This window comes from Panthera pardus, unplaced genomic scaffold (assembly GCF_024362965.1).
Source record: "Panthera pardus isolate Hobbes unplaced genomic scaffold, ASM2436296v1 HiC_scaffold_8, whole genome shotgun sequence".
In the NCBI taxonomy this organism is placed as follows: domain Eukaryota; kingdom Metazoa; phylum Chordata; class Mammalia; order Carnivora; family Felidae; genus Panthera; species Panthera pardus.
In genome coordinates, this window is record NW_026527013.1 from 157429617 (window position 1) to 157448179 (window position 18563).

At 38.0% G+C, this 18563-nt stretch overlaps 1 protein-coding gene across 5 annotated transcripts in view; it reads right to left on the reverse strand.

Moving 5' to 3' along the window:
* The window catches only part of TPK1 (thiamin pyrophosphokinase 1), a 347870-nt gene that overhangs the window by 191243 nt on the left and 138064 nt on the right, over window positions 1-18563 (reverse strand). For 3 of the 5 annotated variants that reach the window (XM_019453103.2, XM_019453095.2, XM_019453096.2), the window contains exon 4: window positions 13694-13763. The exons of the other annotated variants lie outside the window; for them this stretch is intronic. In XM_019453103.2, the coding sequence (XP_019308648.1) occupies window positions 13694-13763 (70 nt within the window). The remainder of the gene's footprint in view (window positions 1-13693; window positions 13764-18563) is intronic. 5 annotated transcript variants of the gene reach the window in all.

Genomic DNA, 18563 nt, shown 5'->3' on the forward strand with positions numbered 1-18563 from the left:
CTGTCTCTCAAAAATAAATAAATTAAAAATTTATTTAAATTTAAAAATTTTTTAAAAATAAAATAAACTGGTATAATGTAAAAGTATATGCCTAAAAATCCCTAGTTTATGACATGTGCACACACAGCAAGAGTAACATGCTTACAAAAATATGAAACTGAAAAAGGTATGTAAAAATGTGAATAGTGAGAATCACGGTGTTTCAGGTTCTTTTTATTTTTTCTTTGCATCTTCCTGCATTCCCCAAGTTCATTACAATGAACTTGTATATTACTTCTATAAGCAGGAAGGCAGGTGAGGGTAGGGGATGATATACCGTTAAGAAAAAAGAATAAAGTTCCATCAGTAATCAAAAAAGGTAAATACTAAATAGTACAGATTTGGTTCATTTAAATGAATTTCTTTTTCTACTGCTATCATTTATAATTATGATTTCGTTGAGATTGCTTGTATACAGTTTTGTTTAAAATTGAACAAAAAAAGCACAGTTTGGTTCAGACTTTTGCTATATACGTTTGGCTAAAATTGCTGTTTTTGGTAACCACTGCCACCTGTATCCTCACGACTCCATCCTACTGAAGCGTGAGAATGCATCAGTGCCGTCCACAACCATCAACCCTTTCTCTGCACCGCATCAGAAGTGTTCGTTGGAGAACAGCTACTGCACAGAGGAAACTCACCACGAAAGCCCTATTATTGGTAGTAGGAATCATAAGACCACACCACTATGTGAAACTTTTCTTCTCACTCACTGATATAATGGGAAGATGACAGAAATTGAGGTTGTTTTTCTTGTTCCTAACACAAGGAACTGCTCTCTAGTTACTAATAACCTACTAATGTACAGCCTAGCAGGAACAAATTGAATACACACTAGAGGCCGCTAGTGATAAATAAGTGAATTTTGCATGAAGTAAAAAACATGATGAGAGCAGTACAAAGAAAACTGCATTCTAAGCTTCTAGCTTCAGCTGCCTTTTTAAGTACTATTCTTCAGGTCAGAAAACATTTTTTTCCATCTATAAACCTCTCCTAAATTTTCTTGAAATAAAAGAAATAGAGCTGGGCAAATTTCATCTTAAAATGACAAATCAAGGAAATTTTTTAAATATCTGTATTACCATATTATTAAAGCAAAGCTGTCCTTTAAAGCAATGAATCCTTTTTATAGAGTACAAATTAGGAGAATAAGTTATTCTCTTAATTGTCACAAAGATTCAGATCAAGTAAAGAAAACCTTATGCTCAATGATGTAAATGTGTCTTGGTTATACATTCATGGAGAGGAAGATATATATGTACATATATATATATATATATATATATACACACACACATATATACATATATATATATACACACACAGACGTATATGTATATGTATATGTATACGTATATATATGTATACATGTAGATATATATGTGTATATTTTTTTATTTTTTTTAATGTTTATCTATTTTTGCAAGAGAAGGGACAGAGCCTGAGCCAGGGAAGGGCAGAAAGAGAGGGTGACACAGCAGGCTCCAGCCTCTGAATTATCAGCACAGAGCCCGGCATGGGGCTCAAATTCACAAGCCCTAAGAGCATGACCTGAGCTGAAGTCTAAGACTTAACCAACTGAGCCACCCAGGTGCCCTGGGAAAGGAAGATATTTTTAAAAGCAAAAGAGATCTAAAAAATATCCCAAGTCCCAGAGGAAAATCATGAATCGTAAGAGTGGGGTTTTAAGGAGTTTACTTAGAAAAAAAACGCATGATACCATGAGTTCAGGGAAAATAGAATCATCTGATTAAAAGCAAGCTTTTCTAAAACCGAGGTAGTGTACATATACTATATACCCTTTTTAAAAAGTCTGTGAGGAATGTTATTAAATTTCTCAGAACGCACGGGAGGTATTTTTATCACTTCTATGTATGACAGGTAACCATTTAATTCCTTTTCACGGTCATCGAGAGTGTGAGGAATAAAAAAAAAATCACAGATCGAGGGGCATTTTACATCACAGTAAACTTTAAGTTAGAGGAGAACCCAGGGTAGCAGAAGTATGCAGATTACGAGAGACCCTGAGAAGATCCCAAACCACGATGATAGCACGGCAGCCAAAGAGAAAGCGCTGGGGGCGGGGGCATTTGTGGAAATGTCGTTTGTGTCTGTATTTGCATCTGGTCGTCCCTACCCATGTTCACCGAAGCGAACCCGGAGTGGATCCTGGTGCTAAGCACAGCCGCCTCCAGTCAGGGGTCTCCGTATGTCAGCCTTCCCATCAAGGGCGCAGGCAGTCTTCCCCCTTCGCCACCTCAGGGGGGTCAGTCACTCGTATGTCCTTACACAAGAAAAGACAGGCCACTGGGAATTCAGGGGCAGCACCCGGTGCCCAGCTCACACTTGCTCTTAGAACACAAACGCAACTTCGGATCTGGTTTCTAGATTCTGGCAGATTTCCTCGCAAGCCCAACTTTCCAGTCCTTCCACTTACTGTTAGTTATAATACTTTCGACTGATTTTGTTGTTGTTTACATTGGTCAGAGTTCCTCTGTTCTTTACAACCAGAACCCCTCAATGCGACAAAAAGTTAAATAAGAAGTTCCTAATAACGTTAACAAAAGAGCTTTTAGTATCAGTCTCTGATTCTCCTCTTAAATAAAAGTAACTTTAAGAATTGCTTTACTGGGTCAGGAATATGCTTTCATACTTAATCTGTGAAAGTTGAAGACATTAAATTTTTATGGAAGAGCGTGTCTAATCATTCTTTAATAACTATTAAGCACATAGTGACCTAGTTCCTGGGGATGAGATGGTGAAAAAGCCAGAGACAGTACAATGCTTTCCACTGGGGTTATAGGCGGGTGGGAACATGGAAAGAAGTGGTTCCAACGTGTTGTGATAAATGTTACGATAAGGGAAGTACCGGGTGAGAGAACATCTCAGAAGGACAATGAACTCCACTTGGTAAAGCAAGAAATCTAGCCACCAAATACCCTCACTGAGGTTTATTTAGGGTTTGTCATCTATGGCCTGTGGGGAAATGATTATTATTTTCAGGGAAAGCTATCTAAAAAGGAGTAAGACTGCTCAATTAAAATTATTTATTTATCGGGGCACCTGGGTGGCACAGTCCATGCTGAGCCTGGAGCCTGCTTCGGATTCTGTGTCTCCCTCTCTCTCTGCCCCTCCCCTGCTCGCATTCTCGCTCTCAAAAATAAACGTAAATTTTTTTTAATGAAAACAAAAATATTTATTTATCATCTTTTATTTGTTAAATTGGGTCCTACGTGCCAGAGTTATTTCCCAAGATAAATAAAACAACAACAAAGAATTGTGTGAAATTAAGTAGAAACACCCACAGATAATTTTAACATAATATGCAATGATACATAATTATTGCCTAGAAAATTTTAATTTATCCTGAATTAGGTCTGAGGAAACAAAGACTTCTGGGGAAACCCAAGGGAACTGAGTTTTGAAAGGAGTGTATACGGCTTGGAAGAAAGCAGAAGAGGGATTTTATGAAAGAATTTTAAAAGAGGGTTTTGTTATAGAATAGGGTTTTATAAGTTGGTCAGACATGGTGTTCTATAAAAAAGTATCTCCGTGTGATGTTAAAACTAATTCCTTGACCTTTCAGTGTATACTGCCATGGTTTTGAAAAATAACTGACCAAGTAGGATCGGTATTTCAATGGCACCAATATTTGTTTTAACGTTTACTTATTTTTGAGAGCGAGCACGTAGGAGAGGGGCAGAGAGAGAGTGCTCCAAGCAGGCTCCGAGCTCTAAGCGCAGAGCCCAAGCTAGGGCTCCAACTCACGAATGGGGAGATCATGCCCTGAGCTGAAGTCAGGCACTTAACCGACTGAGCCACCCAGGCGCCCCTAGATGGCACCAATATTTTAAATAACCATTGCTAAAGAGTGCTAGTGCTCACACAAGTGCTCCCTTCACGGCCGCTCCTGCCCTGAGGAGCAGGTCCCAGGTGTCAGGCACCCCAACACGGCATCCAGCAGAAATGGACGTAACCAAGCATCCAAAGCTGAAAACAGAGCTCATGGATCGAAATCCTGTGGGACCGACAACTTCTTGGGCCTACAGTTCAGGCAAAACATGGCGAATCTCATTCGAGAAAAGTACTAAGTGCAATTCCAAATCATACAATTCGGATTGGTAAGTCAACATCTTTAATGTTCATGATTTTTCAAATTATAGTTCCTATGAGCCTGGGCATTTATACACTAGTGTCTCCTTGTTCATCACTTAAGTTCCCTTCCCCCGACTTTCTGAAGTGATAGAGTATCCAGAGATAAGCACATTAGACATAATATATACATACACACACACAAATATGATATTTACATCATATATATCATACACACATATACATACACACAATGATTTTATTCTTGCAGTGATAAAATGTTTTTGGTTGTATTTTAAATAGCCTTTCTGAGACTCTTCGGCATATTCTCCAACTTCTGGCCAGAGACAAAATTGGAGCCTTCAAGGAATACAGTGTCAAACACCTCTCAGATCACTAAGCCAGGACTGTAAGTAAAAGTCCAGAGCTTATCCTGGTGTAAGTGCCATTTGGATATATTCCCACAAAATTTATTAACTAGCCCTTGCTCCCACTGAATTCCAGCTGTCACTTTTCTGTCCCCATAGCTGGCGCAGGTACAAATCCAGCATCCACTCAAATTTCACGTCTCATAACGATGTGTCAACGAATAGTACTGTTTCCTGTTGTTGGGAGTTATTGTGCTTATTCTTGGTCTCATAACACAAAACCAAAATTTTAATAACGAGAAATAGGAAATATCTAGGTGCATGTGGGGGTGCACTCACATATGCGCACACACTGAAACGAGTCTGAAAAATCAGACAGCGAAGGACCATTCTACAACTTTTTAATCAACATATTTATACACATACACACATATGTGACTCTCAATTATTACTCCTAACTCAGCAATCTATAATATACTGAAAATAAAACAAAAAACTTGAAAAACATGAGCTCTTACATTGTACTGACAAGTGCTAAGACAATTCAGGTTCCTTTCTTTTTAAAAAGTAAAATTAAAAGAGCCATGTGTTACTCAGAACTTTTGACAGATGATCCAGGTTTCTCTGAAAAATCATCTGAAGGTAATTTATTTCTGAAGGCTCCATCCACAGTGCAGGAAAGGAAAAGGGTTTTGTCAGGAACATACTTTATGAAATAGAATAGCCATAAAGAACAATGCCTCTGATTAAATTTAGTTGTAAACTGACTTCCTGCGGCTGCTTAAAATGATTTCACTCTGAAAATTTATTTTGACTTCATGCATGATCTGACAAACATAGCATCTTTGCATACATATTCTGTCTCCCCACATCCCCCCAAATGATTCAGAGCTATGCATGGATAACTTTGAGATCTCTGATTTATAGCATTTGATAACCAACAGACTAAAATATATTAGGAAACTAATTCAATCAGCAATTCAAGAAAAATATGTCCTCACAGTTTATTGTGTAGGGTTCTTTAATAAAGACTCCTATTACAAATTTTCTTTTAAATGTGCTAATCATTTTTACCTTCCATCATTTTAATTCAAAGGCCCAATAATGTTGACACGCTTACAGACTTAGTAATTTGATGGCATAAATACTTTTTAATGAAAACTTGTCAAAGCAAATGACTAAATAATTGCTTAAGGCTAGGCTTACAAGAAATCAAGGTAAACCAGTGATCTTTGGTTTTCCTTAAGCAAGTACAAACTTGTTTCCTTTCTATATGTGTTCACACATACTGAAGGTATACATTTTTTTTTAAGTATGCCATGAAATGCGTGAGCATTAGTTAAAATGAAGGCCAATCACTCAGAAAATTACAGTCACAGGGAGACTGAAATCAATTGTCCTAAACATTAGACGTTATTGAGATCACAGTATCTGCTCAGATCCTTGACACCAACTTATTCCACAACAATTTTTATATTTGTTGTCTCGTTCCATAAAAAACGAACAGTACTGAGCAAGCTTTTGCAAGATTTTCACTAAGAGACAGCAAATATAGGCATTATATGAGTCTCTGCTACTCTTTATATCCCTTCCACGGTGGAAGTGCCAACTTTGAAAATTATGTTTGGTTCTGACCACAAGAACTAACATTCCTCCCAAAGAATCACTTGCAAAAAGTGGTAACAGATCCCAACTAAAAAGACAATTCTTAAGAATCAAGTCTATCAACTACCTTGAGGGAACAAACACGATTGTTGGTGGGCCTATACAATGGAGTACCACTCAACAGAGAAATGGAACAAACTACTGATACAGTCACAAGCTCAATCTCAGAAGCATGTGATCAGTCACAAAAGTCAGATACAAAAGACAACAAGCTGAATGACTCCATTTATAGGACATTCCAGAAGGCTGCAGGAGCTAGGATACAGAAGTTGGGAACGGATGCAAAGGGACATGAGGGAACTTTTGGGGATGATGGACATGTTCTGATCTTGATTGCCAGTGGATATACCTGTAGATTACTTCAAAGTTTGTTGAATTGTGTGCTTAAAATGGGTGGATATTATTGTATGAAATTATACCTGAACAAAGCTGACTAAAAACAAACAAAAAAAGGAATCAGAGAAGCTGAACACCGTATTCCTTCATTTCAACAACAATATGAAAAGAGCTGGAAGCTATTCAGTTAGCACATGCGACGCACTAACCATGAAAGAATATTTACAGCTATTATTGAAACGTATATCATACACGCATTTAACTATTCTGTAATTCATCACATCGTAGCTTTGAACAGCCACCCTCCACCCTCTTGGTTTATCCAATTCTTGTATAACCAGCCCGAGTAATACACTTCTTCATTATGATTTCGCTGAGTACTCCAGAAGATCCTGATCTCTCCTTGAAATGTCGCAGACAGAGAAACTACAGCTCAAGGAAGTGGAATTACTTGGCCAAAGTGTCATAGTAATGAAGTCGCCAGATCAGATTTTGAATCCTGACCTAAGGAGTCTGTGCCCTCTCACTTCACAGTTCCCAACGTGGAAATCCTGCTGTTGCGGTGAATGGACAGAGAGGACAAAATTGTTCAAAGGTAATCCTATGGAAACAGGTCAATGCTTCCTTCAAGAGGATGTCTGATTCTTGCTGCCAGGTGCCTGGTTTAATGATAACGACAATGACTTTGGAGGATAATCTGTAACATCAGAACCTCTTATTATTCAGTTTATTTAAATCCCATTCTGAAGTTGGTTTAGCCAGGGCACAGTAAGCTTTAGAGTCAGGTCAGCTTTATTCCTACTTGATCGCTCAGAAAAGTGGTATTGATCTGCTGATAAGAAAGCTGCGAGAATATATAAAGCTAGGAAGTCTGAAATTCTATGTGTGAGAAAATTAATGGTCTGATGGGAATAAGCTATCAAGAATGAGCCCTCCTTTTCTGCAGGAGCCCCACAAGTTCCTCCTCAACCCACAACGTTAACAACTGTTTACGTGAAGGGTCATCTGTGTGATTTCAAGGAATTTTTACTGGATGCTGATCTTTTAAATTCAACAGAGAGCAGCCCTTAACCATCTGAGCTAAGCTAGAATAATGTTCATATGATCATCTGTAGGATCTCCCATTCAGGATGCTGGATTCATCAATTATTCTGAGAAAACTAACCAGGAAACCATACCACCACACCCCATTTCAAGTCCTTACACACTAACGATACCAAAATCCACAGCTATCCCTCAGACAAGTACACAGATGAGTTTCAAAGGCTCTATGCCCTTTAGAATCACAATTCAAAGAAATTATCACATTTAACATTAGATTCTTGTTGCTCTCAGAATACCAATGAATTTAAAGGCAAGGATCTTCATTTCATGATAAAAGACTCATTTAGATAGGGATTCGAATGCAATGTAAATATAAAATATTCTGAAAATAGGTGGGATGTATTCTACATGTGATTTCAGACAAAACATGCAAAATCTTTCTAGATAGAAGGCACTCTGGTTTATACATGCTAATAAATAACAACCCAAAGTTTCTTCTGTAGCCCAGGTAGCAAGGAGAAAGGACAAAGGAGAAAACAGAGGAAACAGCTTGGCTAAAATGAGAAGTAAAAGACAAACCCTGATTCTCAAGGTCAGGAGTTTAGATTTTATCCAGGAGACAGGAGAACCTCCCCTTCTCCCTGCTAGTCAACAAACACACACACACACACACACACACACACACACACACACACACACACACACACACCCACTCTGTGTCCCTAACCTTTTACACTCCAGTAGGATCCTCGGGATTATTTCTAATACGCCCATTCTGGATTAACTGTCCATTCTCTGTGTTTTTGTCATAGAACCTATCGCACTGGACTAGAATTTTCTCATTATGTGCTTTATAATCTACATATTGCACACTAATGTCTTCTTTATTTGTATCACTCTAAGTTTTTTATGGGCAGGAATCATTTATTTATATATTCACAGTAACTATCAAAATATCTAACCAGAGAAGTTATTCAATAAAAGTTTGAATGAATAAAATGAATGAATGAATCATAAGCTAGATGCTACATTCTTAATTCTGTCACTGGATTATATTTTTGAGGGATCCTGTCTCATTCAAAAGCTAATTTTATTTTTAACTGTAATTGTATTTTATTTTTGATTAGTTTACCTCAACTTTTTAACAGAATAAGGTCTACAAATGCTGACGTCCCTTGAAAAGTATTTTTTTAAAGAATCATCAATATCCACTATTTTTCCCGTACCGTCAAATAACTTTCGTGTGGCATTGATTTTGTGATTCTAGTTGGTCTCCATACCTCTCCTATTCTACTTGATTCCCTCACTTCTTCCACCTCCTACCATAATTAGTTGTGACCACAATTCTAAGAACCTATAGCAATGTTTCTTAATCCATTTTTCGGGTTCAAAGAGCTATCAATTCTATACCCTAAAAAAAAAAAAAAAAAAAAAAAAAAAAAGGCCACACAGTCAAAATTCAATATATTCCCATTTTATAAAGGCCAGAGATAGGTAGAATGAATCTAACATTAAGTAGGTCAGACAGTGTCCTGTGAGGGGAGATGGCAATTGGGGGTTGGGAGCATGAAGAAGGCCTCTGCAATGCTGCTAATACTCTATTTATTGATCTCAGTACTGTTCGTTCATGTGCTCCCCTTTGTAAAAATTCATTGAGCTCTATCATTATAGTCTGTGTACTTCTCTATATGTTTGTAATATTCCCTCTGGTGGAAAAGGTGGTTAATTACTGCATAGTTAACAACTTCTCCACCCTTGGTTAGGAACTGATGAGAGGAGAAGTGGTTCTCTTAGGGTATCTGGGAAAGATGCAGACATAGCAATGACTGGGTATGGGAGGAGGGCGGAGGTTAACTCTCCCATAATCCTTACTGTTCACCTGGTACCCATAAATAACAATCTTTTCATATTCTTTGACGTGGACAATTTACACTTTCCTGATCTAATTTAACGTTAATAAAACTGTCACTAGAAAAACAAAACCCTCCAAAATCTATCAACAAGGGGTAAGAAGCGAAATCGGCTTCATAAAATCCTCCTAGAAAATCTTATTCTGCCTCACTCGTATTTGTTTTTTCCTTTTGGCCTCCTGTGATTATTCTGACAAGGCTGAGCTTTACCATGCTGATTCAGATCAATGGTGGGTTTGACCTACTTGCCAGAAAGCAGGAGGTGGATGTTATGAAGCCACCAAACGAGTTTTTAATCACAGACACCTATCAAAATATAGACATGTGACTTCATTATTAGGCTGAAGCTGCAGAAATGGGGGTATTGGCCCACACATCTAACATACCACCATAGTACCCCACATTTCTAAAAACAGATATCTGGGATTTGGAAAACAGTCAGTTAAGACTATGGGAACAAGGGCGTCTGGGTGGCTCAGTCAGTTAAGCGTCTGACTTCAGTTCAGGTCATGATCTCGCAGTTTGTGAGTTCGAGCCCCGTGTTAGTCTTGGAGCCTGCTTCGGATTCTGTCTCCCTCTCTCTCTGCCCCTCCCCTGCTCACGCTCTGTCTCGTTCTGTCTCTTTGTCTCTTTCAAAAAGAAAATAAACATTAAAAAAAAAAGTATGGAAACAGAGTTATGGAATCACTATGTTGCATAACTAAAAGTAATGTAACATTGTGTATCAACTATATTTCATCATAAAAAATATATATAATATAGGATATAATATACCACTCTCAATATTACATTGAAATCAGAAATCAGTGGGGATAGTTCAGATGATTTAAAAAATAAGGTTGGAGAAAGTGGCTAACCAAATAGATTTTTTTTCCCCTCAACTAAAGAAAAAAAAAAAAAAAAGTATGGGAGTACAAAGTATGGCGTCTTCCTAAAATGTCTTCCTCTTTAATCTTGAGTCCATAACCAAAGCTAAGACCCCAATGTCATGGGCGGTGCCCATCCTACAATTCCCTGACTGGGTCTTCAACCTGCCTCAGTCTGATGTCCAGACTGAGCACACCCCCAAGTCAGAACCTGCCAGTCCTCAGAGCAGAGGTAATCCGTTCATCTAAAATGTGAGGGTCAATCAAAGTCACTCAAAACCTTATGGGAAGAGAGATCAGAGTGACTGCAACAATATATTCATTTATCAACAAATATTTGTTGAATCTCTCATACTCCCACACATTCTCTAGGCACCACCGCGCTTCCATTCTACAAGCTTATATTCACCTGAACAAGAAAAATTAGTCACATTTTCTGTCTTCCCAAAGAGCAGAACCAATAGGAAGACTCAATGTAACTCTTTACTACTTAGGAAGGAATAACAGATCTTTTTTTTTTTGCCTCCTTTTTGTTTCTCTCAACCTCCTAACATATGCTCAAATCATCATGTATTATTTTCATAGCAATAAAAAACACTTCGGACTTCTTTATGAAAAGTCAACCCTGATAAATACGGAGTGGCCCCTCTCAGAGTTGAAACAAAGCCCGACAAACATTTATGAAGATGGTGTAGACAGCTGAATGCATTTGGTAAGGATCAGACATAGGGTCACTGCGGATGTTCGCCTCAGCTCTGTCCTTCCTCAGGATCTCTTCCTCCCCTTGCTCCTCTCTTGGTGTCTACATCAGTCTCCCTTCCTTCCATTTCAAACGTGTGAACAGCTCATTTTGTCCTCAGCTGGAGAAGATTCTCTACACATTCCTGTTTTATTGCATAATTATAAGGTATTACATTGTAGATGCGGCATTAAATAAACAAATACAAACAAACCATACTCGGCTTTTCAAAACCTGTGTTTTCTCCTTTCTAATTCTGTTTTTCTGCTTTTCTGACAAAAATGTGAGAAAAAATAGGAATCACGTTTAGTCACCTATATCCAATTAGCATAACTGGTTATGGTTTGTATTTAATGAGATTTACTCTTAAGGATTCAATTCCCACATGGGGCAGTTAGTTTACTCAGCTCCCTATTAGACACTCTACCCAGGCCAGCCTTGTCCCTAAGTATCTGAGTATGAATCATTGCAAACACATTATTATAATGAGAAAAGGAACAGAAAGTACATCTTATTATTGAGCATCTTCATATACGGGCAAATGGTTCTTAGATAAAATCATGTAAATCTTTTTGGAAGTCTTCCATAAGATTACTGATAAATGTGTTAAGAATATTAGAAATGATTATTTTGAAATCTGGGCAAAAATGATGATACTCACTCCACCACCCTGGTCACCTGTTTTGCTTTTAAATGTGAATGAAAGTTCACATTTCTCTCTCTTATTAGGGTGTTCTAATGTTCTCTCTAATAAAAGCAATCAGCAGGGAAATCTGTACTTTTTTCACAAGCATTCTAGATGGTTCTGACGGTCAGAGCAGAGTTGGGAAGCACTGTGTTACTATCTGTTCACAGCTCTGGTTCATGTAATTATGTTCATGAGCTACACCTACCCGTAGGGAAACAGCACTCAGTACCAGATCCCTCGCCAGCAAGCCGGCTACGGGCATGAAATGCAATCTCCAGGTCCTAATCTTGGCCTCCTGGGTATCATGCTCTTCCCTGAACCAACTGGCCCAGGCACTTTTTAGAGTATTTTTCATACACTGTCCATGTCAGGTCTTAGGGAATATGGTCAGAGGAATCCATAAAGTTCAAAAATAAAGAACCATAAAGTGTTAAGAATTTAAATTGTTTCCTAGGCTGTCTCTAGTGCCATAGTTCTTGATAATGCATCCAGGCCCGAGACATTAGTATGGCCCGTCTCAAAGAAAACATGCTTTCCTCCTGTAAGCAACGGGCTGCTTTCAAAAAGCAGCTCCAATGGAAGGCTGAAGTTAAAAATTCTGATGCCATAAAGATGTATTTTACCTCATTTCAAACTACATATATTTAATTCACACCTGCGATTTGTTGAATCATAATATTTCTATTTTATTTTTTGCAGCAAGGAGGTGACTTCTCAAACTATAAACATTTCAGTACATTTAATAACACATATGATAGAAGCGGAACTAAATTTCACAGCTAGTCTACTCATATCTGGACTATAAATTCTTATGTTTGCCAGGAGGTTGAACCATAAACATGTTGGCAATGAGCTGGATTTAAATTTGCTTTCATCAAACGTATTCCCTTGTCTAAAAATAGCTCATCATGCAAAGATCTGGGAAATCAGACAGTACAGATACCAAATCATTAAGAAGTAAGTTATTGGGGTGCCTGGGTGGCTCAGTCGGTTGAGCATCTGACTTCAGCACAGGTCATGATTTCGTGGTCTGTGAGTCAGAGCCGCATGTCGGGCTCTGTGCTGACAGCTCAGAGCCTGACGCTTGCTTCTGATTCTGTGTCTCTCCATCTCTTGGCCCCTCCCCTGCTCGTGCTCTGTGTCTGTCTCTCAGTAACAAATAAACGTTAAAAATATAAAAATAAAATAGAAATAAAAATAAACATTAAAAAAAAGAAATAAGTAACTTATCTCCTAAAATATGTGGGTGCATAACTCAGAAGTAACGAAGTTAAATTATATTTAGCTTTACTTAACACTAATACAAAAGCCTTGCTTCTACAACAGAATGTATCATTTGTTTACAAGGCCAGTTTTCTTTCATTTAAACTGAGTAACAACTCAAATAATCGTTACTGGTTTTATTTTAGTCAATGTTCAAAGTCCCCCTAGATACAAATATTTGATAATGCTACTTAATGAGACTTTTCAAGCAGCAGAGTGAGGGATTGTTAAATAATACGATTGGCCAGGGCACCTGGGTGGCTCAGTCGGTTTAGCGTCCGACTTCAGCTCAGGTCATGATCCCAGGGTTTGTGAGTCCCAGCCGCACATCAGGCTGTCTGCTCTCCTCACAGAGCCTATTTCAGACCCTCTGCCTCCCTCTCTCTGCCCCTCTCCCCCCTGTTCCACTCACGCATGTGCACGCTCTCTCTCAAAAATAAACTTTAAGCATAAATGAATACATAAATAAGCACATAAATAAATAACATGGTTGGCCTAGTTATTCTAAGAGATACATTCAAAACAAAGAAATAATATTAACATGGCAGAGCAGGTCTCTCACTGAGGTGGTTTTCCGTTCCCTTCGAAGTAAAATTAATAGTCATCATTTACCAAGGAGAGAAGAAAACCAACCCAAGAATAGGATTAGTGGTATTTTTGACACTGACTGGAAGAAAGCATACCTTTCCCTCTCTCCTTCCGTGGTATCGTATAGGCGGTTAGCACCTCCATCAGCACAGGCTCTTAAAAGAGCTTCAAATAGAAAAAACAAAGAGTATTTCAATATAAGAAGCTTAGAGCAGCACCGCATAAATGATAAACATCACAAAGTAGGCACTCAGACATGCACAATGTCAATGCTTCCTTCCCGCTTTGGACCTGTCACATTCAGCCCGTGACCTCTGTACGACATACCGCAAGGGATCCTGCACAGCACACGGTCAAGTTAGAATCGCCTAAGACAGTGTTTCTTTTTTGCATCTTTCTTAATTCCTCCTATAAAATCAAAGGGGAGGAGTGTATTGGGCGTCTTCAGTCTCTCTCAAAGCTTATTTTCCTTCTTTACAAGAGAAGACAGGATTCATGCTCAACAGGAGACAACAGGACATAGTTGTCACTTCGTTCCCTTCCTCGATTAATTTTACAGATGTGTTCTATTGATGGCAGGAATGGGTTTCCATATGTTGTTGTGATATAACCATTTTCTTTTAAAAATAAAATCATAAACATAATGTCATAAGCCTGTTTTAAAATATTAAGTAACAATCTAGGTAATGTGTGCACACAGTAAAAATTATGAGATGGCACAAAAGTAAAATTCGGGAAATACCAACACTTTCGAGTAAGACTGGCTGTCTCTCCAACTGGGACTTTTACGTCTTGCTTTCACTCTAGGATTTGGAGCTACTGAGCAGTTGTTCCTTGAAATTCTCTTAGCCCACGAACTACTATTTTCTTGTTGTCATTACTGCTCTCATTTCCAATTTTCCCAGAAATGTTCAGTATCTTATCATCAGTTCCTTCTTTTCTTCTTTTTTAAATATTCTTGGGGTGCCTTGGTGGCTCAGTCGGTTAAGCGTCTGACTTCGGCTCAGGTTATGATCTCACAGTTCGTGGGTTCGAGCCCTGTGTCGGGCTCTGTGCTGACAGCTCAGAGCCTGGAGCCTGCTTTGGACTCTGTGACTCCCTCTCTCTTTGCCCCTCCCCTGTTCATGCTGTCTCTCAAAAAAATAAATAAACTTTAAAAAAATTTATAAATTGATAGATAGATATTCTTTACCAAAAGGTTTCAGATCAAATTTTATTTTTTATCCTGGGCAAGGACAGTGAATGCAGATATGTCCCAGATTCCAATTCCTCATCTCGAACAAACCAAAGCTTGTCTCTGTCCCCACACAGCTGTTAAAACCAAAGTCACTAGGGCCACAAAGATCAGCAAAGACCCTAGGCACCAGCACCTTCAGAAGAAACACTACTCTTTGGAGCTACTGCATCATTTTCTGGCACTTACAAAATCCCCTTCCCTTCTCATTTTACCAATTATTGACAATATATATTTCCTTAGGAGGAAGGACACCCAAATTCAAATAAGCCACAAACATAACTTCAAGAAGATCACAGAATATTCTGCACATTTTCTAAATATTGAAACCCCAAAGTTCAAAACCATCAAAAACTACACTGGGTCTCATATATAAAACACGGCATACAACAACTGAATAGGAAGACAGAAGAGACTGATTAAAATAGAGACAGATGGTAAACTATCAGTAATTACCCTCTGAGTACATAAAACAATTATCTTTATACAAAATTAACATATATTAAATCTTTTTATATAAAAAGTGATTCACCCAACTAATAAGGAAATCTAAGAAATAGTTTCGCAGTGGCTAAGGATTAGCAAATAGAGTGAATTGTCAACTTCACAGCATAGTATTTGTCAAGGATCGGTTGAATTCAACATTCATACTTGTTATGTTCCAGGCCACAAACAGAATAATAAGGTGAGTAACCAACACACTTAATACCCCAGGCTCACAATTTGGCAGAAGAAAGAGAGACTGAAGCAAATGTACAGGATGCATTATAGATTCTCAGGGAACTATAATAAAGGCAACAAAATGTAATGGGAAGACAAGGAAGGGAGAAGGAAGTTTCACTGAACAACTCCGAACAACTGCTTATCAATAAATCTAGTTCAGGGAAGATTAGTGTTACTTTCACAATCCCAAAACTTTCTCTAATTTCTGTTACTTCTTATGCCTAAATTCACATTGACATTTTTAGAGCAGTTTATGAAAAGAGAAGTATTTAGATCATAGGAAGCAAATGTGTCCATATCTACTCCTGTTTAAAATTTTTTTAACGTTGGGGCGCCTGGGTGGCTCAGTCGGTTAAGCGTCCGACTTCGGCTCAGGTCATGTTCTCGCGGTCCGTGGGTTCGAGCCCCACGTCGGGCTCTGTGCTGACAGCTCAGAGCCTGGAGCCTGTTTCAGATTCTGTGTCTCCCTCTTTCTCTGACCCTCCCCTGTTCATGCTCTCTGTCTCAAAAATAAATAAATGTTAAAAAAAATTTTTTTTAATTTTTTTTAACGTTTTTATTTTTATTATTTTTATTTTTTTTGAGAGAGAGACAGACAGAGCAAGAGAGGGGGAGGAGCAGAAAGAAAGGGAGACACAGAATCCGAAGCAGCCTCCAGGCTCTGAGATGTCAGCACAGAGCCTGACATGGGGCTCGAACTCACAGACCGTGAGATCATGACCTAAGCCAAAGTCCGACACTTGACCCACTGAGCCACCCAGGCGCCCCTATTCCTGTTTTAAATGGCAAAGGGAGCTAAAATAACCCTGAGAAATTCTATAGACTTTTCTCTCATTACCTTTAAGTTGCAAGCGGGGGTATAATCCACCTGAAAGGAAAAACAAGTTCCCATCTGGCCCTAAAACAGTTTTGTTTTTAATAAAGTTTGACCAAAAAAAGATGTATTGTACCTTTTTAAAATTTTAGTAATAAAATGTTTTGGCTGGTTTGAAATACTTTCCACATATGTACATAAAGTTGCATTTGAAAAACAAAATATTTCAAGCATAAAGAATGTTGGCATAAATTCACTGAGAGGATGTGGAAAAAAGTTACAAATATACCTGTTAATGAAAGTAACAAACTAAAAGACCCAGAAGTAGAAGGTACTCTTACATATTTTTTTGTAAGTCATAATGAATCAGCTTCAAAAACCTGTTCACTCCATCATTTAAACTGTTCCAAACCAGAACAAATACAGGTTAGTCCATGACTTATCTCTTAATGTGAAATTTTCACTGGCATATACAGCTGAAGTTGTGTACATTTGTGAAATATTGTAACTTCAATGATTGGGCAATTATTTACTATGCATTGGGTTAATATACAGCTAAAGACTACAGTACAGTAAAATCATTACATTATCTTTATATATTGGTACTACCAGTAAGTATATTAAACGTGTAAATGGCATAACGTGAGTTAATGTTACTGTCAGAAAATGAAGAGCTCCATTCAAAAGCAGAGGTTAATTGGCTATTTCATTGATTTCTGTTGAATAAAGTTGGACAGAAATAATGTGACTTTCTCAAAAGGAGGCTATTAAATTTGTTCTAAGTATTAAAATGGAAAAATAAAATAAAAAAAACCAAAGAAGAATTTTGCAGTTTCAGCTGAAGTCAAAGAAAAGCAGACTATCAAAGGTTTCAACTCTAATCTAGATCCTTATTAGCCCTCTAACTTCAAGCTAATCCCAAGCCTGCTGATTCCAATGTAAAATAAAAATTACAATATATATTTTGCCAAATTCACAGAATTTTCAGGGGAGACAACGTGGAACTAGAAGGAAGCAGCAGAGGGAAGCATTCTCTCACATTCTGTTGAGGACACTACAACTCTGAAGGACAGTTTGGGAGAGTAATCAAAATTTAAATGTGCATCCCTTTGATCCAGAAATTCTACGTAGCCTATAGAAACACCTGCGTAAATTCACAAAGGCATATACACAGGGATATTCATTGTGATACGATGTGTAATCATGAAAAACTACCAGCAAACTTAACTGGTCATCAGTCAAATAGTGGTAAGATACATCATAACCATAGTAGAGAACCATAAAAAAAAGGTAGCTCTTATATGTATTTGTGTGCTCTTATCAGATACATTGTTACTTAAAACTTTAACCCTTGGTCAAATCTTCCTTGCAATAGCGACTCAGAGAACGTATAAGGGTATAACAAAACAAAGAGTCAGGCAAAAGTTACCTTACCAAGAATGTTTATCAAGTAATCAGTACTCAGTTGATAAGATGCACTGCAGATAAGATGCTAACATACACTCCTGAGGAAACTCCTAACAACCAGCAGAGGATAAAACCCCCGGGGGAACTGATGGCTTTTGTGGCCACCTGCATCCCACACATGGAGTGACCAGAACATTTCAAAGTCATTCCTAGGACATGACTAGACCTTCACTACTTCTGTTATCAAACAGATTTTAGGATCTGTCTTGTACCCTTCCTTAAAGCTAAGAACACTTAGTGCTGAGTAAAGCCTATCATGTGTTACTAGTGCGTTAATCCAAACCCAAGACCACCTCTGTATTCCACAGACCCAAACCCTTTAACATGATTATTAGTGAGGAATGGGTATGGCATCATGGAGAAGACTTGTTTTTTCACTCTTTACGTTAAACACTGTGCTGTTAAAAATATCTGCACAAAAGAATTTGAATCATAGTGTAACTTTAATTTTAAAAAATCAGCAGTAGGAACTAAAAGGGGAAATACACATAAAGTAACGTAACAATTCCAGATCTAACCCCATTGTTAGAAGGAATCAAATATTTGGTCAGACTTTGTCAGGATTGAATTGCAGATGCCTACAGTTGATCTAGAGGAAAGAGAAGGTCCGAATCTTCTTTGGAAGTCTTACTGTATCCCTAGAGAGCTAAGTAACTCTAATTACCGAAATCCTGTTTCTTCCCAGCACAGGTCCTAACTCCTAGTACCCCAAGGATTCAATTAGCCT